The sequence below is a fragment of the Bufo bufo genome, chromosome 3 (genome assembly GCF_905171765.1).
Source record: "Bufo bufo chromosome 3, aBufBuf1.1, whole genome shotgun sequence".
Taxonomy (NCBI): Eukaryota; Metazoa; Chordata; class Amphibia; order Anura; family Bufonidae; genus Bufo; species Bufo bufo.
Window position 1 is genome coordinate 444,809,687 of NC_053391.1, and position 27,243 is coordinate 444,836,929.

A 27,243-nucleotide genomic window follows, 5' to 3' on the forward strand; every position below is an offset into this window, starting at 1 on the left:
GAACATACGCAGCCGCCCCCTCTTCACCACTACGGGAGTTCTGGCTCAGCTATTTCCGGCAGTCCCATGGCTATAAATGGAGAGGTGGCCATACTTGAGTGGTTTGCTCTCTTTCACTTTTGGGGCCCCGTTCTCCCACTCCTGACACTGAGGGCACATCGCTAGGGGTAGGTCCTAGTGATGGGACAACCTCTCTAAAGAAGCGGTGCCCAGAGACTTCCAGTAAGTACCCATCTAGAGTAGGTGGGTAGGTCATTATATGGACTCTTTCCCCAGAAGACAGAACAAAGTTATCTCAGCCTGAGCAAAGATGGTGGCCAAGAAAGACGGGAAAAGCAGTCCAAATCCCGGCAGGAATAGGGTAAAAGCTAAAAGGTGACGTCAGTGGTCCAGGAACAGCACTGTGCACTGACGCCGTATCAGAGCTCCGCTCCCAGCAGCCTCTCTGCCTTCAAGAGACAGCGCGGGAGTCTCGCGGGAGAGGACGGGTCTTGGCGCTGACGTCATTACGCTCGGCACGTATTATCAGTTTCCATTCTCCGTCCGAAAGGCTTTCCTAAAACTAGGAAGTGACGTTCGCTGATGTCACTTACGTCCAGCCGCCAGTTCTGCGTGAGCGCCATACGGGAACTTTCCAGTGTTGTGGGAGGCTCGGAAGGGCCGCGTGTGGAGTCGCACCGTGAAGATGAGGCGCAGCAAACCCGAGATACAGAAATACATCGACAGCGTCCAGAACAGCGCGGCTTCTCCCCGGGAGGTGAGCCCCATTTACCTGCTGCTCGCCTCACGTACAGCCGGCATCCAGCTCTAGCCGGCCCCCAGTGTGCCGGGCAGAGAGCCGCCTCTCTGGCCACATTCGGCGTCTTTCTGCGCGGTTTTCCCTGTCACATGTGGGGGCTGTGCTGCTGCTGGGGACCCTTGTATCGCATATCGATGTGAGCGGTGTCAGGGGGGCCGCCGTAGTCTGTACTGAATTGGGGGTGCTCCTGCTGTACTGGGTCAGTCCCCTACAGATGACAGTGGTGATCTATGTGGGAAGCCCTCTGTAACGGGAACCTGCTGTATTCATGACAGCTGGTTTCCTTCCCCCACTGGCAGCTCTCTGGGTATAGGGAGTAGGTTGTCAATCAGCAGAGGATGAGGAGCTGAGATTTATGGGAACCGATTGCTGAATCTTTTCCCATAAAACTATCAGCCTGCTCAGCTCCTCCTGCCTGCAGATTGGACTTTACGTACAATGGGAAAGGTTCCCTTTAACTACCAGGACTACGTCTCTGATGGGCGATGTTTTACCTGGATGGAGTCCTGCTCTCTGTCACAAGTTTATGCTGAGCTCAGATCAAGAAGCATAAACCCGGTGACAGGTTGCCTTTAACGCCGTTTGTGGATGCAGACCCATTGACTTCAATAGGTCCATGATCCATAAGAGACGGTCCGCATAGGATAGTGATGGTGAACCTATTAGAGACCGAGTGCCCGAACTGCAATCCAAAACTCACTTATTTATCGCGAAGTGCCAACATGGCCATTTACCCCGAATACTAATATAACATATCTTTCATGTGCTTTATCATTTATCTATAATAGCCTGCCTACATTCAGTGCGCTGTCTGTGCCATTCATAGCATGCCCTGCGCCGATGAATGGCAGAAAAAGTCTAAGGCATAGTGTTACACCTTGGACTTCTTCCAGGGTTTGGGTGCCCACAGAGAGGGCACTGAGTGCCGCCTCTGGATCCCGTGCCATAGGTTCGCCATCACTGGCATAGGACATGTTCTATTTTTTGCTGTGCGGAGGCACGGAGCAAAGTCCCACAGAAGCGCTTTGTAGTGCTCCCGATCCGTATCCTGTGGATTGCCGATCTGTTCGAGTCAGTGGATCGTCATCCGCAGTATGGCCTCACGCGGCCGGTGCCTGTATATTGTGAGCCGCAATATGGGCACGGGGCGCACAGAGCCCTAAGTATGAAGACACTCAGACGAGACATATGGGGGAGGGGTTCTCTGGCAGTATGGTAGTATTATAACTGGTTATAATATGAGTGGGCACACTCTCAAAAAGGTCCTGTTCTGCTGGGCAGGAAGGGAGTCGTTTATCCAGGAGGTCCAGATCTTTAAGAATTGATTATGCTGGTTTATTTTTTTTAACCATTTGCAGGCCAAGTAGGAGCCGGCTCATTGTGCTGGTATACCCCTGTCCTTTAGCTGTCACTAGTCTGCATATGGTTTTTGGAATGGATTCAGTTTCTCTAGAAAATTCATTCTCAGCTGCAAAAAAAAAAAAAGGTGAAGGCATCCTTACCGAAAGTATGACTGCAGGTTCAGACTACGTAGGATTTGTTGTCTGTTGCCTCTATTAGTTCAACTAGAAGTTATGGTATGTTTTAAAAGTGTGACAGTCTTATCAGTTTTATCCAACCCCTATAATGCCGCCTGACAGAGGTTATACTTACCTGGCCTCCCTAGTGTCACCCGTGATGCTAGGGAGGCTTGTTCCTGTCGTGGCCTGCTATTGGCTAAACTCCTTCCCTTCCCCCCCGGATGCTGGATGTTGGGGAGATGCAGTGGCAGCCATGCGGGCATCAGAAGCAATGCGGCTGTCGGGGAGCCAGGTAAGTATAACTTCTGTTGGGGCCCGGGTGTATGGGGAGGCATTTTAGGGGTTGGATAACCCCTTTTAATATAGTCTAGGGACAGGGGTGTTAAACATTTTCTGAATATACTTCTAGGGAAAGAGATTTCCTTTTTCTCAAAAACAGGATGTAAAGAATCTTCTTAGCAAATCTGTACCAGCATTACTACGGCCTCTTTCACACGAGCGTGACAGATTACGTCTGGATGCGTTCAGTGAAACTCGCACTATTTTGCAAGCAAGTTCAGTCAGTTTTGTCTGCGATTGTGTTCAGTTTTTTAAGCAGGGGTGCAATGCGTTTTGATGTGTTTTTTATGCGCGTGATAAACTGAAGATTTACAAACATCAACCATCGGTGAAAAAAGCATCGCATCCACACTTCTGGATGCAATGCGTTTTTCACTGAAGTCCCATTCACTTCTATAGGGCCAGGGCTGTGTGAAAAACGCAGAATATAGAACATGCTGCGTTTTTTAACGCAATGCAGAAGTGAAAAAAAAAACGCTCGTGCACAGCCCCATTGAAATGAATGGGTCAGGATTCAGTACGGGTCCTATGCGTTCACGTCACGCATTGCACTCGCGTGAAAGGGGCCTAAGGCGAGTCTGTCGTCAGTCTTTAGCATTTTACTGAGCTCAGAAGACTCCTGTGGGTAACATACACAGTACCACTACCCCAGCCACGGCTCTTGGGTATCATAGCTGCCCCCCACTACCTCTACATTTCCGGATTGGCTTTCACACGGACTCCTTGCAGTTAGCTGGGTGACTTTATGCCCCCCCCCCCCACCCCCCCTTTATGGCTGATGGAGAAGTGGGGTGACCTGGCTATTGATCAGAGGTGGGAAGTTTCCGTTCTGTCAGAAACTAAACTGGCGCTCAATTTATATTTTTAAGGCATTAAAACTGCTTTTTATTTTCCTGGACATCCCCTTTAAATGGTTGGCCTGTTCAGCTGACAGTTACCCAAGTTGTTTGGCCAAGTTTAGCCTCAGTTCACATGGTTTCTGTGTAAAATGTACAGCAGGTTGCCGTGTCGGATCAATCGTATGAGGGATCCCACCACTGACGGACCCCACTGAGGATGGCATCCATTCACCAGGGATAGGGCAGCACACAGAACCCGCTATGCAGCGTTTCGAGGATTGCGGTCCAGTATACGTGGTGAATTTTGTAACCGCTGACGGGCAAGCTTGATATATTGACTAAAGAGGACATAATTCCAGTTGACATTGATGGTGGACCTACTTAGGAGGACTCCGTGTAGGGACTTTTGGCCACATCGTTTCTTTGCTCGGACCCCTATGAAATAAGGTCAGACCTCTTTATTAGAGGCTGCGGAGGCGGAATAAAGAGAAGAAATAATTACTGATGAAATTGGTCCTGAATATACACTTTGCTATATGATAGATGTCATGGCATAGACGGCAAGTTAACCACCAGCTTTCCACTACTTTCACACTTGTGTTCAGAGCGGGTCCGTCTGATGTCTGCTCAGACGGATCCGCTCCTATAATGCAGACGTTTGGATCCGTTCAGAATGGATCCGTCTGCATTATAGTTTAAATAAAATGTGTGAAAGTAGCCTGAACGGATCCGTCCAGACTTTACATTGAAAGTCAATGGGGGACGGATCCGTTTGAAATTGCACCATATTGTGTCATCTTCAAACGAATCCGTCCCTATTGACTTACATTGTAAGTCTGGACGGATCCGCACGGCCGACACCCGAACGCTGCAAGCAGCGTTCGGGTGTCCGCTTGCTGAGCGGAGGCTGAACGCTGCCAGACTGATGCATTCTGAGCAGATCCGCGTCCACTCAGAATGCATTGGGGCAGTACAGATGCTTGTGAGACCCTTCAAACGGAGCTCACAAGCGGACACCCGAACGCAGGTGTGAAAGTAGCCTTACTTGCACTTACAGTAGACATGTGGTCAGCCCAGATTCATCCTTCAAAAGTTTTAAATTGTGTTTTTTTTTTTAAAGGAATGATACAAATATTTGACATAATTGCTTGTTTTATTTATTTGACATCTTTTTCTTCTTCTGGAGCCCGTCTGCAGTTTTCAAGTTCCCAGCTATTCATGGTTTGCTGTGTCCATTAAAACCTGGCTCTGTGTAGATTTGGGTATGGTGCAATTCAGTCAGATGTGACACTGCACCGTCAGTGGGGCGTCTGCTGGTGTCGCCGGGGGCCGTCATGTACAGCAGAAGCCATTTGCTGAGCGGTCAGCTTTTTTCCTGCGGTCATAAAATCTTGAACTGTGGTGGTGCCAATGATATTTAATATATAATCCCAGTGCATGGATTTTACTAAACTTTCTAGAAGAGCTTCAGTACTTGTGGAGAAGGAAGTAGTCTGGTGTCATGGAGGCATCTCTACTGCCCCTAAGGCTACATGCACACTGTCCTTGGTAACGCTCCAGTCAGAATTCATCCACCATCGCCTCGGCATACATGCAATAGCCCTCCTTTACTGTGGCGGCTGCACCTGAATTCTGAGGTCGCTTACTCCAAAATTTGCCGCAGCTAGGCGCATTTGATTTTAGAGGTATTTATGACGCAAGCATGCCAAAAAGAACTATTCAGTGCCAGAAAAGCAGCCAATAGATGGTATAAAGTTGGGCAGTGTCCAGCCATGTCTACATTTTAGACAAGGTTAGTAAATCAGCCCCAGGGGATCCGTTTTGCCCAGATTGCTCCTTTACCTTTCCACCCCAAATCACAGGAGGTGTAAAGCAATGGGAATTATCTACATCCTGCGTCCTGTAAAATGGAGTTGTATATCCTGCTGCGGGTGAATTAGCCAGCCGGGTGGCATCGCTGACAAATCGTTCTTCAGAAGCAGTGTGTGGGAGCCTGAGCCTTATGGCTCCAGTAAATGTGCCATCACTGATCATGAAGCAGAAGGGATGTTCTATTCTATTCATCTCCTGGGCGATCTGCCTATTAATAGAACAGGAGAAATATTCCTGATAAAAGCTAATATATAATATTCACCTTTAAAGGGGTTCTCTGCTTTTCCCATATTGATGACCTTGTACCCTCAGATAGGCGGCGGCCCGTCTTCCAGCACCCCCACAATCAGCTGTTTGAAGAGACCGCAGGGCTCGTGTAAGTGCTGCATTATCTTCCCTGTTCAGGGTGGGCACTGCAGCAGCGAGCAGTGTAATTACTGCTCCACTGACCCTTTCACTTATATGGTACCAAACAATTTATTTACACTACGTAATTCAGGTGAATGGGACGGAGGAGCTGTAATTACACTGCTCACGACTGCCATGCCGACAGCGAGCAGGTAACCAGTGAGGAAAACCCAGCACGCATGTGCATTCTCTTCATAGAGCTGATCGGTGGAGGTGCCGGGAGTCTGACCCCCTCCTTTCTGATATGGCTGATCTATCCCGAGGGTAGGCCATCAATATGGGGAAACCTCTTGGCACATGGAACAATCTGTGTCTGTACCCCAGCTACAGCATGTCTAGCCTCAGTATTACCAGGTATAAGAGGTTATACTTTCATATAAAAGGCACCTACTTAACAATCCTAATTTCCCAAATCCGTCATATCTACACATACAACGTGTCACAGGCTTATTGTCTGACAATATAGACAAGCCTAGCTTTAGGTTGAAATCTGGTCTTCTCTCCTTCTGCTGGGAGTTGTAGTTTCACAACATCTGGAGCACCGGAGGTTACTGATCCCTGATCTAGGACCAAGAGAGATGGAGCCCAGGTGTATTGATGCCATAGTCGCACCTGCCGACCCAGAAAACCATATGGCAGATTTCAGTTGCTTACTTCTAATACAGTACTTGAGTGTACCCTAGTTCACTTCAGGATTTCATGCTCCTTTTTGGGATTGCTGCAAACAGCTATGTGCATTGTGTGGAAACGAACTTGTCAACATTTAGAAACCTGTTTTTCTTTTTACACTTGCTCTCTTTCAGAAATCGATGAAAGGCTTTCTAGTTGCCAAGTTATACTATGAAGCTAAAGAATATGACCTTGCTAAGAGGTGAGCCTTTGAATTCCATTATCTCCTCCTATTCTTGTCTGTGAAATGTAAGCCGTACAGTGTCATTGCTGTGGCCTACTCATACTTGAGTATAAGGGCCGGTAGATTATTGGGATCGAACATTCTTACAAACGCTCGTTCCCAATAATCCACCCATCTAAGGCTGGGTTCACACTTGAGCGTTTTACAGTGCGTTCAAACGCGCTGTAAAACGCTCAACACATGAAAACCAATGCTTCCCTATGGCCCTGGTTCTCACTTGAGCGTTTTACAGCGCTGAAAAACGCGCTGTAAAACGCCCTACGCTCAAACAAGTACTTGAGCTTCTTTGGGGCGTTTTGACGCGCGTTTGTGGCCATAGGACATTGCAGTCAATCACACAAACGCGCGTCAAACGCGCGTTTACTATTGCAAAAAACGCTCGTCAAAAACGCGCGTTAAACGCGCATATCAAAGACGCTCAGGTCTGAACCCAGCCTCAAGGTGCCACAGATCGTCCAGTCAACGAGGGAAATATTCATTCATTCAGACTCCTAAAACCTTGTTTCTGGGCAGCAGATCGTGCCATCTAAACAGCGATCTGCTGCCGAGAAACCATGCCGCTTGTGAGGATGAGCGATGGCAGTTCCGATCACTCGTCATATTGTGGAGCTGATCGCCCCATGTAAATGCATCTCTTCTGCTCCACTGACGAGAAGATGACTGTCAGGAAGGAACGCTTCCTTTTCAACAGTTGTGTGCTCAGTTGCTGCATGTAAATGCAGCCTAAGGTCTCATGCACACGGCCATTGGGCGGCCGTATTGCGGCCTGCAAACGGTGGGTCGGCAATCCACGGCCACCGGCTGTGTGCACCACGCATCACTGATGCGGACCCTTTCACTTGATTGGGTTCGCAATTCGAGAGTCATGGAACACTGGAAGCGATACGTAGTGCTTCCGTGGTGTTTCTTTCCGTTGTTCCACACCGTAAATAAATGACATGTCATATTTTTTGCGGTGCGAACAGACCACGGACCCATTCAAGTTGAATGGGTTCGGCCTGCTGCACGGATGTTGCCCGTGCATTGGGGACCGCAATTGCGATCCCCAATGCACGGAAAGGCTGCACAACGGCCGTGTGCACATCATGTGGAGGCATACATGGAGTACTTCCTGTCATAAGCCTCTGATGGAAGGATCCGCTGCATTCTACTGTAAAGGTATTCAGTGGTACATGTTCACCTATGGGCAAAATGTATTTTGTAGTCTAGAACATAGATTACCTCCGATATTATTGTAAGCATTAGATGCAGGGATTTGGAGTAATGGTTCTGTGCTCGTTTATTCATACACCTTTTGCAGTTATCCATGTTCTAGGGCTTTCACAGTTATGACCTTATAAACTGATGACCTGTTTTCCAGGTGTGTTTCATCGTACATTAATGTCCAGGAGAGGGATCCAAAAGCTCACCGCTTTCTTGGACACCTGTATGAAATTGAAGGAAATGTGGAAAAATCTGTTGGCTGCTACAAGGTAATGTTGTGGCCTACGGTCTGTGCGTTCATTCTGATAATATAACCTCATATGTTCATATGGTTTGTTGCACACTAAAGATCTCTGACCTGGAAGAACAATCTTTAAAGGCAGCCTTTTTTTTCCCCCTTCTCTAGCGTTCATTGGAATTAAATCCCACTCAGAAGGATCTTGTCCTTAAGATTGCAGAATTAATATGTACTATCAATGTCACGGATGGCAGAGCGGAGTACTGGGTAGAAAAAGCCGCCAAGCTGTTTCCTGGAAGTTCTGTCATTTACAGACTAAAAGTAAGAATTATTTTGTTGTCCATTCTGTTCATGAAGCGTGATCTTAAAGGGGTCCTTCGGGAATTTTACATTACATAGTTACACTGGTCCATCAACTTCAATCTTTCTCAGATCTATTACACAACCTTAATTGCTAGATTAATTATAAGCCTAAATACCGTTTGCTATTACATAAGTATCAAGTACTTGAAATGCTGACTTAGTATTTCTCGTTAATGTCATTGGGGGACACAGTACCATGGGTATACCCCCAGCTACCACTAGGAGGCGACATTAGATAATAAAAAGGTTGGCTCTGCCCAGGTGGGCTATACCCTCTCCACAGACACTAGGCTAATCAGTTTTAGTCTAGTGTCTGTAGGAGGCAGATATGACCTGCTGTTTTTTTGCAGGTCTTGCTTCTTTTTTATTTTATTACTTCTTTTCGTCTGCCAGTCTCTGCCTGCTGCAGGATGGGGCTCCATCGTGGATAACCACTTTAGTTGCACCCCCTGCGTGCGCATACTGTGAGTACCTCGCCAGTCACCCAGTTCCCCATTACTGCATCCGCATTGGCATCCTGGCAATCCCACGTAAGTGCGAGTTTGCCGAAGGGGTGACCCTGCGGCGCCTGAAGACGCCAGATGGTAAGTACTAACCCCTGCGTCCCTGTCCCATGGAGTCCTCGGGTTAGTTCCCCTCCTTTTGGCTCTCCCTTCAGTACCCTTCTCCTTCTGGCCACCCATGCCCCTTCCCGGCCTTCCCTTCTACTTTAGCCCCCGACTTCTGCCGGGACTAGGCCACTTCTTCTCTGGCCTGTACTCGAGTCCCAGGTTCACCTTTTGCCCCGTTTTTTTCCCCTCCCTCAGCGTCTCTCCTCTTCAGGAGACCCCCACACCTGTTTTTTTTTTTTTTTTTTTTTTTTTTTCTTCTTTCCGGAGGGCCCCCGACTTCCCGCGGTTCCGTCTCACCAACGGCGCACTTTTTCCGGCCACGTCATTAATCGAGGGCCCAACTCTTACCTCGACTAGGCCGCATCCTCTCCCGCCCCCTCCTGTCTTGCCAGGCTTTTTTTTTTTTTTTCTGTTTCCTCCCCGCTTTTGGGAGGGGTCCCCCCCCTTCTCATTCAAGGGTGAGCTTTAGCCCTGTGGATGGAGTTTTCACTTAAAGGGTTTCTATCACTTCATATGACATAATTAGCTGGCAGACACTAGCGATCTGCTAGTGTCTGCTCTGGCCAACCATCCTACTATAATCACTTGTGGGGCAACGGTTTTGCTAAAAAAACTAACTTTTATAAATATGCTAATGAGCCTCTAGGTGCTATGTGGGCGTCATTAGCACCTAGAGGCTCCGTCTACCTTCATACACAGCGGCCGCCCAGCACGTCCCTCCAGCCCGCCCATGTCCTCCTCCATGTGACGCAGCGGCCGAATTCTCGCGCATGCGCAGTGCGCGGCTGTATTCGGCGCATTAGAGATGTCTGAGCTCGGAGCGGTCAGACATTCAATGCGCATGCGCGGCTGTATTCGGCGCATGCGCATTGAATGTCTGACCGCTCCGAGCTCAGACATCTCTAATGCGCCGAATACAGCCGCGCACGGCGCATGCGCGAGAATTCGGCCGCTGCGTCACACGGAGGAGGACATGGGCGGGCTGGAGGGACGTGCTGGGCGGCCGCTGTGTATGAAGGTAGACGGAGCCTCTAGGTGCTAATGACGCCCACATAGCACCTAGAGGCTCATTAGCATATTTATAAAAGTTAGTTTTTTAGCAAAACCGCTGCCCCACAAGTGATTATAGTAGGATGGTTGGCCAGAGCAGACACTAGCAGATCGCTAGTGTCTGCCAGCTAATTATGTCATATGAAGTGATAGAAACCCTTTAACTCCTGCTTCAGCACCTCCACCTTGCCAGCATCCAGGATCATCTCCTGCAAGGTACGCTCACGCTCTTCTGCGGCTGCTGCAGCACCTCTTCGGGGACGCAGCATCTGGGGTACAGCCTCCGGCTGTCTGTATTTCTTTTTTTCAGGCTTCCAGGCAGTCATACTATGTCATACTGCAGTCATACTACGCCTTTATCAAGCGCAGTACCTATACCATTTCCGGATGCTGTAGCCATGTCTCCACTCGCATTATAGTGTGCACCATGCAGCGAGATTACTCCTATTCTCAAGCGGAGTATTTGTAGTATCTCCAAGTGCTGTGCCCTATGGTACAATTTGTGTTGCTAGGCAATTATGTGGCCCCTCTTCATGCAGAGTGATGGTACCATCCCTAGACGCTGTATTTATCACTCTTTTCTGGTTCTAATATGCCTCTGGCACCTATTACCGCCATCCTCGGCAGTGTACTTGTATTATCTCAAGGCGCTGTATCCGACAAACCATCCTGGTTGTAGTATGTACCTGGTAACCATATGTTCCCCCCCCCCCTTCTTTGGCGGATTATAGTTGCAATTGTTAGATCCACTATATGGCTGGCATGTTCACATCGGACACCCAGTGCAGTACCTCCTGAACCAGGCCCTCTGAGTGCACCAAGTCCTCTTGTTGCCCCTGTACTAGGCATGATTTCTACTTTATTGCTTGACGCACTATTTAACAAGACTTCTCAGTCCTGTTATGCACCAGACAACCACACTTCTTCCGCCATGGCAGGTTGTTGGCTATCATGTTAGGTTTGTTCTTTATCAACCCTATAAAGTACTACTGTATTCTGCACAGCTGCGTTACCCCATTTCATGGATGGAGTACTTGCGTTGTTGTTACTGCCTCTCTGCTTTGTTTTCACAGACTTGCATGGCCCGTCCTGGCAGAGTACCTGGATCACCACTGGGTGTTCTATCCTGTAGGGATACGAAACATTGTGAGCACCAGCCGCTACAGCAGTTTTCGGGTCATCGCTGGACGTACTCTCTGATATGGCTGTGACAGGACTAGTGAGGGTCACACATCTACTTGATTGGTGGAATTTTCCTCTGCTCATTCGGAAATGGTCCTGTAGTTCTTCCATGGTCTGGGCGTTCTTGGTACTCCCTTATGTTCTCTGATTACTGTATATTCCTGCGTATAAGACTACTTTTTAACACATGAAAATCTTCTCAAAAGTCGGGGGTCGTCTTATACGCCGGGTATGGCGGGCGCTGCAGTGCCGGGACACCCGAATTATCAACAGAGAGCCCGGGCTATTGCCTTGTATCCCCAGCAGCTGAGAGCTGCGATGTAACCCACGGCATATGCCCCCCCCCCTGCGCTGTACCTTGTATACCGCCCCCTGCTCTGTACCTTGTATGCCTCCCCCCTGCTCTGTACCTTGTATGCTCCTTGTACCGCCATCCTCCCGGCCGCTCGCATCTCGCTCCTACGCATGTTCGAGATTTCATGCGGCGAGCGTGGATACACGGGATCCTCACAGCCGCTCGCTCCTGCGCATGTGCGAGATCTCCGTGCGGCGTATTGAAGTGCGGCGCAGATGTGCATATGTGAATGTGAATATGAAGAATAACATAACAAAAACATGTTCAGGGTATAGGTGGCACATGTTTAGGGTCTGGGAGGCAGGACAAGGAAGGTGGTGGGATGGTGGTGATACCATGGGATGGCGGTGGTACCTAGGGATGGTGGTGGAATGCAGGGATGGCAGAGGTACCCAGGGATGGTGGTGGGATGCAGTAATGTACTGCTGTGTGTTGAAAAAGGGGTAGTCTTATACGGCGAGTATATCCCAAACTCTATATTTTCAGTGTAAAAGTTGGGGGTCGTCTTATACGCCCAGTCGTCATATACAGTCAGGTCCATAAATATTGGGACATCGACACAATTCTAACATTTTTGGCTCTATACACCACCACAATGGATTTTAATTAAAACTAACTAGATGTGCTTTAACTGCAGACTGTCAGCTTTAATTTGAGGGTATTTACATCCAAATCAGGTATACGGTGTAGGAATTACAACAGTTTGCATATCTGCCTCCCACTTGTTAAGGAACCTAAAGTAATGGGACAATTGGCTTCTCAGCTGTTCCATGGCCAGGTGTGTGTTATTCCCTCATTATCCTAATTACAATGAGCAGATAAAAGGTCCAGAGTTCATTGCAAGTGTGCTATTTGCATTTGAAATCTGTTGCTGTCAACTCTCAAGATGAGATCCAAAGAGCTTTCACTATCAGTGAAGCAAGCCATCATTAGGCTGAAAAAACAAAACAAACCCATCAGAGAGATAGCAAAAACATTAGGTGTGGCCAAAACAACTGTTTGAAACATTCTTAAAAAGAAGGAACGCATCGGGGAGCTCAGCAACACCAAAAGACCTGGAAGACCGCGGAAAACAATTGTGGTGGATGACCGAAGAATTCTTTCCCTGGTGAAGAAAACACCCTTCACAACAGTTGGTGAGATCAAGAACACTCTCCAGGAGGTAGGTGTATGTGTGTCAAAGTCAACAATCAAGAGAAGACTTCACCAGAGTGAATACAGAGGGTTCACCACAAGATGTAAACCATTGGTGAGCCTCAAAAACAGGAAGGCCAGATTAGAGTTTGCCAAACGACATCTAAAAAAGCCTTCACAGTTCTGGAACAACATCCTATGGACAGATGAGACCAAGATCAACTTGTACCAGAGTGATGGGAAGAAAAGAGTATGGAGAAAAAGGAACTGCTCATAATCCTAAGCATACCACCTCATCAGTGAAGCATGGTGGTGGTAGTGTCATGGCGTGGGCATGTATGGCTGCCAATGGAACTGGTTCTCTTGTATTTATTGATGATGTGACTGCTGACAAAAGCAGCAGGATGAATTCTAAAGTGTTTCGGGCAATATAATCTGCTCATATTCAGCCAAATGCTTCATAACTCATTGGACGGAGCTTCACAGTGCAGATGGACAATGACCCAAAGCATACTGCAGAAGCAACCAAAGAGTTTTTTAAGGGAAAGAAGTGGAATGTTATGCAATGGCCAAGTCAATCACCTGACCTGAATCCGATTGAGCATGCTTTTCACTTGCTGAAGACAAAGCTGAAGGGAAAATGCCCGAAGAACAAACAGGAACTGAAGACAGTTGCAGTAGACGCCTGGCAGAGCATCACCAGGGATGAAACCCAGCATCTGGTGATGTCTATGCGTTCCAGACTTCAGGCTGTAATTGACTGCAAAGGATTTGCAACCAAGTATTAAAAAGTGAAAGTTTGATTTATGATTATTATTCTGTTCCATTACTTTTGGTTCCTTAACAAGTGGGAGGCACATATGCAAACTGTTGTAATTCCTACACCGTTCACCTGATTTGGATGTAAATACCCTCAAATTAAAGCTGACAGTCTGCAGTTAAAGCACATCTTGTTTGTTTTATTTCAAATCCATTGTGGTGGTGTATTGAGCCCAAAATTTTAGGATTGTGTCGATGTCCCAATATTTATGGACCTGACTGTACGGTAGTTGCTACATGACAGAAGTGCCATTTGCCTTGGCCTTGCCGTTGTCTGCACCTGTGAGTTTCTTCCCCCTTCCTTGGGGCTTTCATTGTTCTCTGCTGGTTTCTACATGTCAGTGTAGTCTCTCCCGGCTTCCCCTGGCGAATTCTGCATCCTTTTCTGACATATGGATGTCTGGCGATTCTTTTAAAAAATCCAGGTTGCTGTACTTGCCCCTTCCGTGGCAGTGTTATACAGTATGCTAGTCACTACACTTGGGATGGTTGGTTAACCATGGTTGCTACATTTCATTTTTCCTTTGATAATCTGGCTATTATTGTCCTCGTGTGGTCCAGTTCTGTGGACCTTACTTGAGCCTCTGACTGGGTAATCCTGCTTGGAGCCCTGCCCCAATGATACTTAGACCATCTAGCTGGCCGGTTCCCTCTGAGGAAGCTACTCATGGCATCTCTGACCGCACATGCTTTGTATGACAGCTGCTTCTTTAGGCCTGGTTTGGTTCTTTTCCCTCCTGGGTTCCCATAGGCTGTTTCCCTCTTGAGATTCTGACCTCTTTTCCCGTCTCCCCAGGTTCAGGTCTTGGTACCTGGGAGTTTGTTGCTCTGGTTTGCAATTTACATTCGTATTGGCCACTTCTGGGATGGAGCTTTCCCTCGATTTGAGAACTGTTCCTCCCTAGGCTGTTTGGAGTCCTTTCTCTTTTACTCCAATATCTCAGACAAGTGTGTCTCCACTTGTATTACCAGGGCCTGTGACTGGTTCCTTTTTTCCTGAGACTTCATGTGCCCAGGGATTCCTCTGGTCTTACATTTCACAATGATATTTTGTTCCAGTTTTTCTGATGCTTGATTCTCGCCTCCTTTGTATGGGACGCATGTCTTTACGTTCCCTTCTCCTGGCCATTACCGAGGACCCCCTTCTCCCTCCAGAGGTTGGTTGCTTTCTCTGGCAGGATGTGGTTTCCACCTTCTAGGGTGTTTCTCTTTTCCCACCTGCCTTGCAGTGGAAGGAGGGTTGCTTCTTTCCCATGGTGAGTCTTTGCTATTCTTTCTCTCAATCGTTCAGCCTCCAGTGCTTCCTTGTTTCCTCTTGACCCTGGCCTTCACATGGTGTTTTCCACGGACAGGCCATGTTTTTGGTCTGAGACAATTTAGTCTTTTCCTTGCCTGGTCCTCTTACTGGTCATGTTCCCTTGCTTCCAGGCCTTATGGAATTGTCTTCCTTTTGCTGAGGGGTGGTCCACAGGGTCTTTCTTTAGCTTGTCTCCAAGAAGTTTTTTTCCTTGGTTCAGGACTGCTCCTGTTCTTTTCCCAGGCATTTTCTCTCCTGCCAGGTTCCCTCAGTCTAATCTTTCTAGTTGGGTCTGTCCTCTTAGATCCTCCTACTGGAGCATCCTTCTATATGCAGAGCGCTAGGTCATTACCAACAGGCGCCTTCCGGTTGTGCTGCGCTCCTGTTTCTTCAGGGGGAGCCCTGGTTCTTCCAGATCCTTCCTTGGGCTCTCTAGTGCACACTTGTTCAACTCTTGGTTCTTGTGCAGGACATCTAGCCCTGCTCCCTATTCTTTAGCTTATTTTCCCCACCTTTTTGGTGGAGCTGGGTGTTTCCCTTTGTTCCTTTCTTGCATATGGCCTTGTTTCCCAGGCGATTGTCCTTGGGATCCTGGTGGTCTCCCATAATTTTCTTCTTTGGACTTCCTGGTCCTGGAGCCTCTGCTCACTTCCTTAGTTTTCTATCTACCATTTCATGCTATAGCCTCTCCTGGTCTTGTTAGGTCACATTTTGTTTGGCTCACTTTTTGCATGAGATTTCATTTCCACCCTCTGGCATTGCTTTGGGACGTCCCATAGTACTGTGTCCCCCAATGACATTAACGAGAAGATTGGAGTTTTGTACTTAAAATCCCTTTCTCATTCAATTAATTTGGGAACACAGATCCCACCCTTTTTGTTTTCATTTCTCTTTTTGTCACCGGGCTGCTGTTCTGATTTCCCCGGTCAAGGACATGTTTGGTTCTTTGCTTTTGTTTCGCTCTCCTTCTGCTATTGGTACAAACTGATTAGCCTAGTGTCTGTGGAGAGGGCGGAGCCGACCTTATCTAGTGTAGCCTCCTAGTGGTAGCTCGGCGTATACCCATGGTACTGTGTCCCATAATGAATTGAAAGGGATTTTACGGTAAGTACAAAAATCCAATTTTGCCATTACCTCCTCTTGGTGTAGGGCATTCCAGAAACACGATAACCCCTCAGTATAAAAGTCCTATAGAGACTCTACAGTCACCTGACTGGAATTCGCTTTTATGCTATGTTCCTAATTCTAAATAAGCTGCATCTCGTCACCATGAATGCCAGTGTGATTCTGGTTTTGCTTGGGATGTTTAAGGCCTCATGCGCATGGCTGTTAGCGTTTTGCAGTCTGCAAGCTGCGGATCTGCAAAATATGGATACTGGCTGTGTACAACCTGTCCTTTCAGGGGGGCCCCACTGTAGAAATGCTTATTCTTGTCCCCAAAACGGACAAGAACAGGACTTGTTCTAAACTTCCAGAATGGCCACACAAAAGTGGACCACACACAGATGACATTGTGTGCTGTTCACATTTTTTCTGGCCCTATAGAAATGAATAGGTCCTATTGCATGGATCGAATGTGGACCTAAAATACCGTCGTGTACATCCCCCACTTTTCAGGGGCCCTATTGTAACGATGCCTATTGTCTGCAAGACGGACACAAATAGGACATGCTCTATCTTTTTTGTGGGGCTGCAGAACATACACATGGATGTGGACAGCACACGGTGTGCTGTCAGCACTTTTTGCAGCCCCATTGAAATGAATGGGTCCACATTCGATGCGCAAAAAAATGCAAATCTGTTGCGGACCAAAAATATGGAGCCTTAGTTGTGTTGAATCCAGCTCACTGTTGTAGGGTCAATTATGAATAAATGATACACACAATGCTGATGTGAACAGCGCCCGACTCATTTTGTCATCATTGCATCAGATCTGAGACAGCGTTGTAGCCTGAATGTGAACAGAGCCTGACTAATTGTATCATTGCCGTCATGAAATTGCCCACTAATAACTCTCCCTGTGTTGTTCTAGGAGCAGCTGCTAAACTCCCAAGGTGAAGCCGGTTGGAATCGTTTGTTCGATTTAATCCAGTCTGAGCTGTTTGCCCGACCTGATGACGTCTATGTGAATATCAGACTGGTGGAGTTATTTCGCTCCAATAAGAGACTAGATGAAGCCGTGATCCATTGTCTCAAGCCAGAGAGGAGAGCGCTACGCAGCCATTTAGAGTGGTGCTCATGTGTTGTACAGGTTTTAAAGGTCAGTTGGTTTCCTAAGATACCTTTTTATAAATCTGTGGGCTTAAAGGTGAAGATCCACCTTTTTAATAACCGTTCACAGTTAAAACTCGCAGAGTTAAATGCTTTCATTTTAAATTATTAAGTGTGAATTAATTTCACGTTATGATCTTTAATCATATGCTGTCACTACTTTTTCAAAGTTTGCTTGACCAGACCAGGGTGAATCTCCATTTTGTTGTCAGACGTGACTCATGATGCACTTGTCTGCTCTTGGTGACAGCACATGGTCAGGCACAGCTTGCCTTGTGATAACAAGAGTGGGTGGGGGATGCCTGACCTAGCTGCTATTTTAAAAGCAGTTGTCTTCTTGAGATTCTTTCACTTTTTATTTAAAGGGGTTGTGTCATCTCAGACAATTGGGGCATATCGCTAGGATATGCCCCCATTGTCTGGTGCGGGTCTCACTCCTGGGACCCGCACCAATCTCTTAATCAGAGCCTTCAAAGTCGCGGAGGGTGCACCGCGTATGCGTGGACACTGCCCCCTTCATTTTTATGGGCCCGACGGAAATAGCACTTAGCGCTATTTTTTTGGTTGCCCCATAGAAACTAATAGTGGGCGGCCACGCATGCGCAGTGCGCCCACCATGACTTTCAAGGCTCCGTTTACAAGATAGGTGCAGGCCCCACCTCTGGGACCTGCACCTATCGGACAATGGGGCATATCCTAGCTATATGCCCCCATTGTCTGAGATGGTCTCTTTATTATGTAAAAAAAAACTAAAAAACAGTTTGATACATATGCAAATTAACCTGAGATGAGTCCAGCGTGAAGGAGCCCAGCACTGCCCCGCATCTTCAGAATCTCCTCCTTGCTCCCCGACGTCAGAAAGCTAGAGCGCTGTAATCTTGAAACTCCTACAAATGCAAAACACACCAGCGGTAATGTTTATACAAATCTTTATTAAACAAATATGCATACAAACAAACAGTTGAATGATTAAAACCCAGAAGGAAAATGCAAAGAAGTGTGGATGAAACCCCCCAAACCAGTAAGTATATCATTGCATAAAGTTGCTACTGCCTGTGTGGTACACCGGAGACTGTATACAAAAAGGATGGAACAATCAATGTGCTCAGTCAGTCTTATCAATATATACAAATGCACCACAGGACCGGGAATAAAACCTGGGTGGTTTGAGAAAACCAAGGAGCATATCACTATACAGGGCCCTGTGAAAAAACCAGTGAGCGAAACGGACGTCGGGCCGTCCCTCCAGCCAGGTTGGTCATTTGTCATGTACTTTGTATGCTAGCATTGCTGCTTGTGTGTTGATACCGTGGACTAGCGGTACCCTGTATAGTGTTATGCTCCTTGGTCTTCTCAAACCACCCAGGTTTTATTCCCGGTCCTGTGGTGCATTTGTATATATTGATAAGACTGACTGAGCACATTGATTGTTCCATCCTTTTTGTATACAGTCTCCGGTGTACCACACAGGCAGTAGCAACAATTATGCAATGATATACTTACTGGTATGGGGGGTTTCATCCACACTTCTTTGCATTTCCCTTCTGGGTTTTAATCATTCAACTAACTATTTATTTGTTTTTATGCATATTTGTTTAATAAAGATTTATTACCGCTGGTGTGTTTTGCATTTGTAGGAGTTTCATGGTTTGTGGCTGTGCGGTGCATATAGTGACTGGTCTCAGCCTTTATTGGTATATAGCGCTGTAATCTCGTGATGCGCGAGCTAGCACATGCGCAGTTTCTTCCCTGAGGCTGATGCCAGCACAGGGAAGGAACACTGAGGACACTGAGCATGCGCTAGCTCGCGCATCGCAAGATTACCGCACTCTAGTTTTCTGACATCGGGGAGCAAGTAGGAGATTCTGAGGATGCGGGGTGGTGCTGGGCTCCTTCACGCTGGACTCATCTCAGGGACAGGACTCATCTCAGGTTAATTTGCATATGTATCAAATCATTTTTTTTTTTTACACCATAAAAGCACACAGAGCTATGGGGACTGGATATTGCGGATGTGCTAGCGGCCATCTATTAACCCATGTCCTCAGCTCTATACACAAAATCCCGGTGACAGGTTCCCTTTAAGCCACGCAGCATTGTGTAATGTCATTTTAAAGTGGAGGTTTACTTTAAGGTTGAAAGTGTTTTTTGCTTAAGCAGCCTTGGTCTTACAGCAGCTTGCCCCCAAACACTAGCTGACTAGGATATTCTGTCGCTGCAGAAGAACCCAGCAGCGGCTCTTCACGTTCAGGGTAATGAAGTGGTGCATGACTCCTATTAGTGTGTTAGTTAGGGCCCTTCCAGATGAGAAGCACCGTGCCTGTGTGCGGTTACTTGCAGATGTTTGGTATGTTCATGCATGGCAGATTTGGTGTAGTCATTTGTGCCTGTTCACGCTTATCTGATTGGTGTTTGCAGAAATCCATGCAAATGCTGCAGAAACAACCTCATTGACATCTGTGGAGCAGGTTTTCAGTCTGCAAGAAGTCTGCCACATGTGAACATATTATGACTGCTATAAGCAGTCTACATGCTAATTAGAGGAATACAACAATGGAGAAAAAATACTTTCTTGCCTCTTAAGAACTGTTTAGATGGGTTTTCGAAACATTGGCAGAGTGCAGGGCTCGGTAAAAAATAATAAAAATTCCCTCTAGACATCCAGCTGCACTTGTCCCCAACCACTCTGATCCCTGTTGGGTCTTCGGCAGCCATGTGCTGTTCATCTGACTGCTGCAGCCAATTACTGGCCTCAGCAGTCATCAGCCATATATATGCACACAGAGTGTTTGTTTTTCTTTTCCCTTTAAGGTTAAGCTGTATAAATGCATAAATTGTAGATTAGTTTCTGTGCGACACCTCTCTTCGTTATGCATTAACCCTTTATTTTCCTCTGTATTCTAGGAGTACCTATCTACATACCCATCCTCAGATAAAAACAACTGGAGGACATTTAACAAAGAGCTGTTACTTGCACATTCAGACGTTGTCTATCTGACACTCTCTACTAGGGATGTGCCAGAAAGTAGACTGGCACTTGAAAAGTACGTCCTCTCCACACGTCATTCATTTGTATGTGGCAACCGAAAAGGCGTGTTCGGCATGGTTCCTTGTCTGTTACATAACACGGTTAACTGCTTTCTATTTCTTGCTTAGTTTTTTAAATAGACACAAGGGGGTCGTAATTTGATTAGTAAAGTGGTATTTTGCATCCGGTATTGGTAACTTGGCCCCCATTCACCTGAATGAACCTGAGCTGTAAAACAGACAAGATATGCCCCTTTCATGTACCCTATTAAATTAGCTTGTTTCATTCTCAATATCTTGCTGCTTTCAATGTCTATTTGAGATTTCACAGTGAAGACTGTGAATACACAGAGGTTGACTTGAACGCGGGCATCCTGGAGAGAAGACAGGAGGAGTTTCCACTGCTTCGGTCTTCTTCTGAGCTCCTACACGGAGCTCTTTGGCATTTGTCTGGTCTCCAGTGGTAGCAGGCTGCTACTGGGTATAACGTGTCCCAGAACATCCCTAAGGCCTCATGCACACGACCGTTGTTGTGGTCCGCATCAGAGCCGCGTTTTTTTGCGGCTCGGGTGAGGACCCATTCACTTCAGTGGGGCCGCAAAAGATGTGGACAGCACTGTGTGCTATTCAAATGTAAAAAAAAAAGTTAATGTGCGGTAAGCAATCTTGTCCCCCTTTAAAAAATTAAGTAATAGTGATCAAAATGTCGTACATACCACAGAAATGGTACTAATAAGAGCTACAGTTTTTTATGAAAAAAACAAGCCCTCATTCAGCTCTGTAGACAAATATAAAACGACAGAAAATGACTATGCAAAAAATATTTTTCAAAGGTTTTTATTTTTCTTAAGTAATTAAATAAAAACTATACATGTTTGCTATCGCTGTAAAAGTATTGAGCCGCAGAATAAGGATGTTATGCCATTTTTACCGTAGTAAGTACAGTGAACGCTGTGATATCAAAACCCCAGAAACTTTGGCAGAATTGTTTTGTTTTTATTTTTTATTTTTTTTACATTTAACCCCACAAAAAAAAAAAATTGCCCCTAATTTTCAATACAAGACATGGTAAATTAAATGGTGGCATTAAAAATGCATCCTGTCCCACAAAAAAAATAAAGCCCTTGTATGGCTATGTGAATGGAGAGTTTAAAAAGCGAGTATTCTACAGACTTATTTTTACAATTATTCGAGTACTCCAATAAGAAAAAATGAATTAATAGACTGTTATCCTTTTGAAAACTCATCAGACCCCCCTGCAATCATTCCCCAACACCCTTCGTTCCCCCCTGTGTGATCAGCTGAAGTGCATCAATTTCCCCCCAGTGCCATCAGCTCCCCCCTCACCCCAGAGCCTTCAGCTCCTCCCCCAATGCCATCAGTTCCCCCACTTCCCCTCCTAGCCATCAGTGCCCAGCCGCAGCGCCAGTTTACTCAAACGTCCTGACTATGTGTGTACATCAGGATCCAGTGCAGTGTTGTGCGAGCAGGCGGGTGACCACGGAGTGTGAGTAATAGCAAGCTCTTCACTCTCACTGTGTGGTCACATGGCACAAACGAATCATCGATTCGAGGATTTGTTTGTGTCGAGTTAATCGATTAATTTGAATAATAGTTTCAGCCCTAATGGGAGGAAAAATCAAAAATGCAAAAATGAAAATTGGACTGGCTTTTAAGGAGTTAAAGGCGATCTGTCACCAGCACTCTCAATGAAACTGTTTGCACAGGCACATAGCTGTGGTTCACCTGATTAAAACGCTGTTTCTCTTTTGTTGACTGTGCGGTCAGTTCCTGTAGTGCTTGGGAGTCCTGACAGAATCCCTGCAAAAAAATTAAATTGTGCCTCCAAAGAAAAAAATTACTTATTATGATCCTTAAAGTTAATTTATGTAAACGGTGAGACAGTAAAAGGTCTGAGTGCTGCTAAGATGTTTGTGAAATTTAGTTGATATTTTTCTTTTTTTCAAAGTTTGTTCACTGTTCAAAAAAATGTTCAGGATGAGTAGAAAATGTGAAAGAAACTCGCCTCTTTACAGTAATCCTAATACAGCACTGCCTGTCCCCACCATTTTCCAGTAATGCCAGGCGTAGTTTTCAGTCCAGCAGATTCGGGGGTTGCGGTGCTGGAAACGGAACACTATGAAGTGGTGAATTTTTTTTTTTTTTTTTGTTTTGTTCAACAACCCCTTTAATCTCTTCTACCCCGGGCCAGTTTTCGCTCTTTTGCCCAGGTCATTTTTTGCAAATCTGACTGTCACTTTATGTGGTAATAACTTTGGAACACTTTTTTGCCATTCGGAGATTGTTTTCTCGTGACACATTGTACTTCATGATGGTCATAAATTTGAGTCAAAATATTTTACCTTTTTTTTATGAAAAAATCCCAAATTTACCAAAATTTAAAAAATTAGCAATTTTCAAAATTTCTATTTCTCTACTTTTAAAACAGAAAGTGATACCTCTGAAAATATTTATTACTTAACATTCCACATATGTCTACTTTATGTTTGGCCTCATTTTGTAATTGTCATTTTATTATTTTAGGACGTTAGAAGGCTTAGAAGTTTAAAAGCAAATCTTGAAATTTTTAAGAATGTCCAAAACCCACTTTTTATGGACCATTTCAGGTCTGAAGTCACTTTGTGGGGCTTACATAGTAGAAAGCCCCCATAAATGACCCCATTGTAGAAACTACACCCCTCAAGTTACTCAAAACTGATTTTACAAACTTTGTTAACCCTTTAGGGTCCCATTTGAAGCCCACCTGATGCACCCTTACAGTAGAAATTCCCCAAAAGTGACCACATTTTGGAAACTAGGGGTTAAGGTGCCAGTTTTATTGGTACCATTTTTGGGTACATATGATTTTATTTTTTTGATCATTATTACACTTTATGGGGCAAGGTGACCAAAAATTTTATTTTGGCACAGTTTTTATTTCTTTTTACAGCGTTCATCTGAGGGGTTTAGGTCATGTGATATTTGTATAGAGCAGATCATTACGGATGTGGCAATATTTAATTATGTATACTTATTTAAGTTTTACACAATATTAGCATTTTTGAAACAAAAAAATGATGTTTTAGTGTCTCCATAGTCTGAGAGCCATAGCTTTTTTCTTTTTTTTTTTTTACCGATTGTCTTAGGTAGGATCTCATTTTTCTTGAGATGAGGGGACGGTTTGATTGGTACTATTTTGGGGGGCATACGCCTTTTTGATCGCTTGGTGTTGCAATTTTTGTGATGTAAGGTGACAAAAAATAGCTTTTTGGGTTTTTTTTTTTTTTTTTTTTTTTTTTTTTTTGTTACGGTGTTCACCTGAGGGGTTAGGTCATGTGATATTTTTATTTTTGAGCGATTTTCTTATGTAGGGTCTAATTTTTTTGCGGGATGAGGAGACTGTTTTATTGGTATCATTTTGTTCGACATACGCCTTTTTGATCGCTTGGTGTTGCACTTTTTGGGATCATAGAATATATTTATAGAGCCAGTCGTTACGGACGCGGCGATACCTAGTGTGTGTGTGTGTGTGTGTGTGTGTGTGTGTGTTTCTATTTTTATTTTTTGTTTTATTAAAAATATTTTTCTACTTTAAAAAAACTTTCTGTCCCAAATTCTGTTAAATTTTTGGGGGTCGGGGCTGGATCTCCTGGGCACCCGTAGAAGGCAGTCCCGATGCCGTGCAAGGCATTGGGCAACCTCTGCACGGCATCGGGCTGCCTTATCATGCATCAGGTCCCTGCCACAGCAGCACGGGGACTCGCCGCACTCCTTTACCCGCCGCAAACCACTTCTATGTCACAGTCAGCGCTGACCGCGGCAGAGAGGGGTTAATCCGCCGGCATCGCTGTAAACAGCGATGCCGGCAGATACAGCAGGGGCCTGGCTACCAGGCACTGCCAGACCCCTGCAGTGATTAGGCGCGCACCGCTCAGGTGCCTGCCCGATCATCATGACGTACTATTACGTCAAAATGCGGGAAGTCACTGACTTCTATGATGTAATAGTACATCACATGTCTAGAAGGGGTTAAGACCAGTACATGGCCAGCACTATGATCGAAATGCCTATTCTTGTCTACAAGAATGCTCTTTTTTGTGGTGCTGCGGAATGGAACTACAGATGTGGAGAGCACACTGTGTGCTGTCTGTATCTTTTGCAGCCCCGTTGAAATGAATAGGTCGGCACCCGTTCCGCAAAATTGCAGAACTGATGTCCATTCATACGGTCGTCTGAATGGACCCTTAAAGGGGTTATCCAATATCATAAACAGCCCCCCATGTGTCAGGCCCCTCACAGGGAATATACTTATCCCGCTCCCTGTGCCGCTCATGGTCCTCGTACCACCGCTGCTTCTCCCTGTACATCCAGTGTCGGGGGGGGGGGGGGGGGAAATGATGGACGAGTAGGGTCACCTGCAATGCTAGGGAGGCTCGTCCATGTCTGCCATTGGCTGTTCCATCCCGACACCGGATGTTTACATCTGTGTACAGGGAGAAGCGGGAGAGTGGCAAGTATGTTCCCTGTGAGGGGCCCGGCACAGTGGGGGACAGATTTTGGATAACCCCTTTAAGATTATACAGGAGGTGTTTCTTAAAGGTAACCTGTCACCGGGATTTTGGGTATAGAGCTGAGGACATGGGTTGCTAGATCACCGCTAGCACATCCGTAATACCCAGTCCCATAGCTCTGTGTGCTTTTATTGTGTAAAAAAAAACGATTTGATACATATGCAAATTAACATGAGTCATATCTTGTGTAACCAGAGAAGAGTCATATTTTCAAGCTCTGACTCATCTCAGGTTAATTTGCATATTTATCAAATCGTTTTTTTTTTGTTTTTTTTTGGGGACTGGGTATTGCGGATGTGCTTGCGACCATCTAGCAACCCATGTCCTCATCTCTATACCCAAAATCCCGGTGACAGGTTCCCTTTAAAGTGCATTGATAAACATTTGAAAATATTATCCTGAGTCTTTAATTTTCTTTCTCTCAGTTTCGATCAGGCCCTCCTTTCAGTAAAGCCTCATGCCAGTGGCACAGACGATCTGTCAATGACTTATACCGAAATGCGTGGTCATTATTACATGCACGCTGGAACTCAATTTCTGAAAGTGGCTCAAAGTAGTGAAGTTCAGTGGAAGGCGCTGTTAGAACCTGCTGCTCTCTGCTATCTTCTAGCCTTCCAGGTACGCCATAGATGCTGTAGTGTTATGTGAACATAACGCTGTGTCTTTATTTTCCTTACCATTCAATTCAACTGAACTTTCCTGAATTTCTTCCTATGTTCAGGTGCCGTGGAATAAGCCGATAAAGGGAGATGAAAGCTCTTACAATGTTCTGGAAGGTTTAGCCTGTGACCGTCAGAGTCAATCAGGTATCTTAACTGTAGTATGATTGTCAAGTACAAATATCTATTTATTTTACGCACTCATATAGCGCTACTATATTCTGCAGCACTTTACAGACATTTGCATCGGGCTGTCCCCAATGGGGCTCACAATCTAGGTTCCCTATCAGTATGTCTTTGGAGTGTGGGAGGAAACTGTAGTACCCGGAGGAAACATGGGGAGAACATACAAACTCCATGCACATGTTGCCCTTGGTCAGATATAAACCTAGGACCCCAGCGCTGCAAAGCACCAGTGCTAACCACTGAGCCACCGTGCTGCCATGTATAATAGTGAGCAAAGCTTTCATTTGATAAGCTCTAAGATATATAATCACTGCATTATTTGCACTCCCAGAATTGGGAATACCTTTTTTACAGTTTTTGAACAGTGATTTAGGGGCAAGTGAATATTGGGGGAGATTCATCAGAATTGATGCAAAGGAAAAGTGCCGTACTTCATTATAGCGGCCAATACGATTTGCCCTTTAATTATTTTAGAAGCCCTAGTCACAGCTTTATTTTTCCACATGGTGGCTCAGTGGTTAGCACTGGTACCCGGAGTTTGAATCCGACCAAGGACAACATCTGCATGGAGTTTGTATATTATCCCTGTGTTTGTATGGGTTTCCTCCCACACTCCAAAGGCATAGTGATAGACCTTAGAGTGTGAGCTTCATTGGAGAGAACAAATGATAGTCTGTAAGGCGCTGCAGAATATGTCGACGCTATATGTACACTGTTTTATACAAAGTATCTATTGATGCACTTGTGATTCTAAGAGTAATAGGCATGCCTTGAGTGCAGGCAAACGTTATAACTTGGACTAAAACCTATAATTTTTCAGTTTTCTTCAGTGAACAATAAGCCTAATTATATGTCCTCACAGCTCTGTGAAAATATTAATGTGTATTGCTTGTTCCATATTCTCAACAGGCCATTTGCTGCTAACTTTGAGCCATGGCCATGACGGCTTCCTCACAAATATTACTGAAACATTTGCTAATAAGAGTGGTCAAAGTTTTCTGCTGAAAATGCTTTTTGAAGACCGTCTGTCCATGGAGAACTCGTTCCTAGGCACTGATGACATTGGAAATGTAAACTGTCAGGCACCAGACTTAAATGACCTGCAACGGTGTGACCAAGGTAAGGCTTGACATGGCGTTCATAACTATTATACTTTTTATTTATGCAGATGATTCCATGATATGTCCATTCTATTTTAGGTGCTGTTCGAGTGCACAGTGGTAGTTTACAGCACTTAACCTGGCTTGGACTTCAGTGGCACCATATGTCCAACATACCCACCTTTCACAAGTGGCTTAAGCAGATTTTTCCTCGGCTACCTCAAGAAACGTCAAGGCTTGAATCAAATAACCCAGAATCGGTTTGCATTCTAGATCTTGAGGTATTTTCAAAATGTTGTTTTTTTTTTTTGTTTTTTTTTTTAAATTAGTCTTCATTAAAAACTGTTTTCTCGCCCAGTTTCCTTGGGGGACACAGAAGACCTTGGGTATAGCTCATCTCCATAGGAGGCGTGACACTAAGTGAAGACTGTTAAGCCCCTCCTCCACAGCTATACCCTCAGCCTGGAGAGAGAGACTGCCAGTTTTT

The 27,243-nt window shown here is 45.6% G+C and overlaps 1 protein-coding gene across 2 annotated transcripts in view; it reads left to right on the forward strand.

The window, feature by feature from the left end:
- The window catches only part of LOC120995695 (E3 SUMO-protein ligase RanBP2-like), a 97,710-nt gene continuing 70,467 nt past the window's right edge, over positions 1-27,243 (forward strand). For both annotated transcript variants that reach the window (XM_040425068.1, XM_040425069.1), the window contains exons 1-10: positions 1-757; positions 6,581-6,648; positions 8,051-8,162; positions 8,300-8,452; positions 16,975-17,202; positions 20,118-20,257; positions 25,237-25,429; positions 25,533-25,617; positions 26,566-26,775; positions 26,856-27,037. In XM_040425068.1, the coding sequence (XP_040281002.1) occupies positions 686-757; positions 6,581-6,648; positions 8,051-8,162; positions 8,300-8,452; positions 16,975-17,202; positions 20,118-20,257; positions 25,237-25,429; positions 25,533-25,617; positions 26,566-26,775; positions 26,856-27,037 (1,443 nt within the window). In that variant the 5' untranslated portion in view covers positions 1-685. The remainder of the gene's footprint in view (positions 758-6,580; positions 6,649-8,050; positions 8,163-8,299; positions 8,453-16,974; positions 17,203-20,117; positions 20,258-25,236; positions 25,430-25,532; positions 25,618-26,565; positions 26,776-26,855; positions 27,038-27,243) is intronic.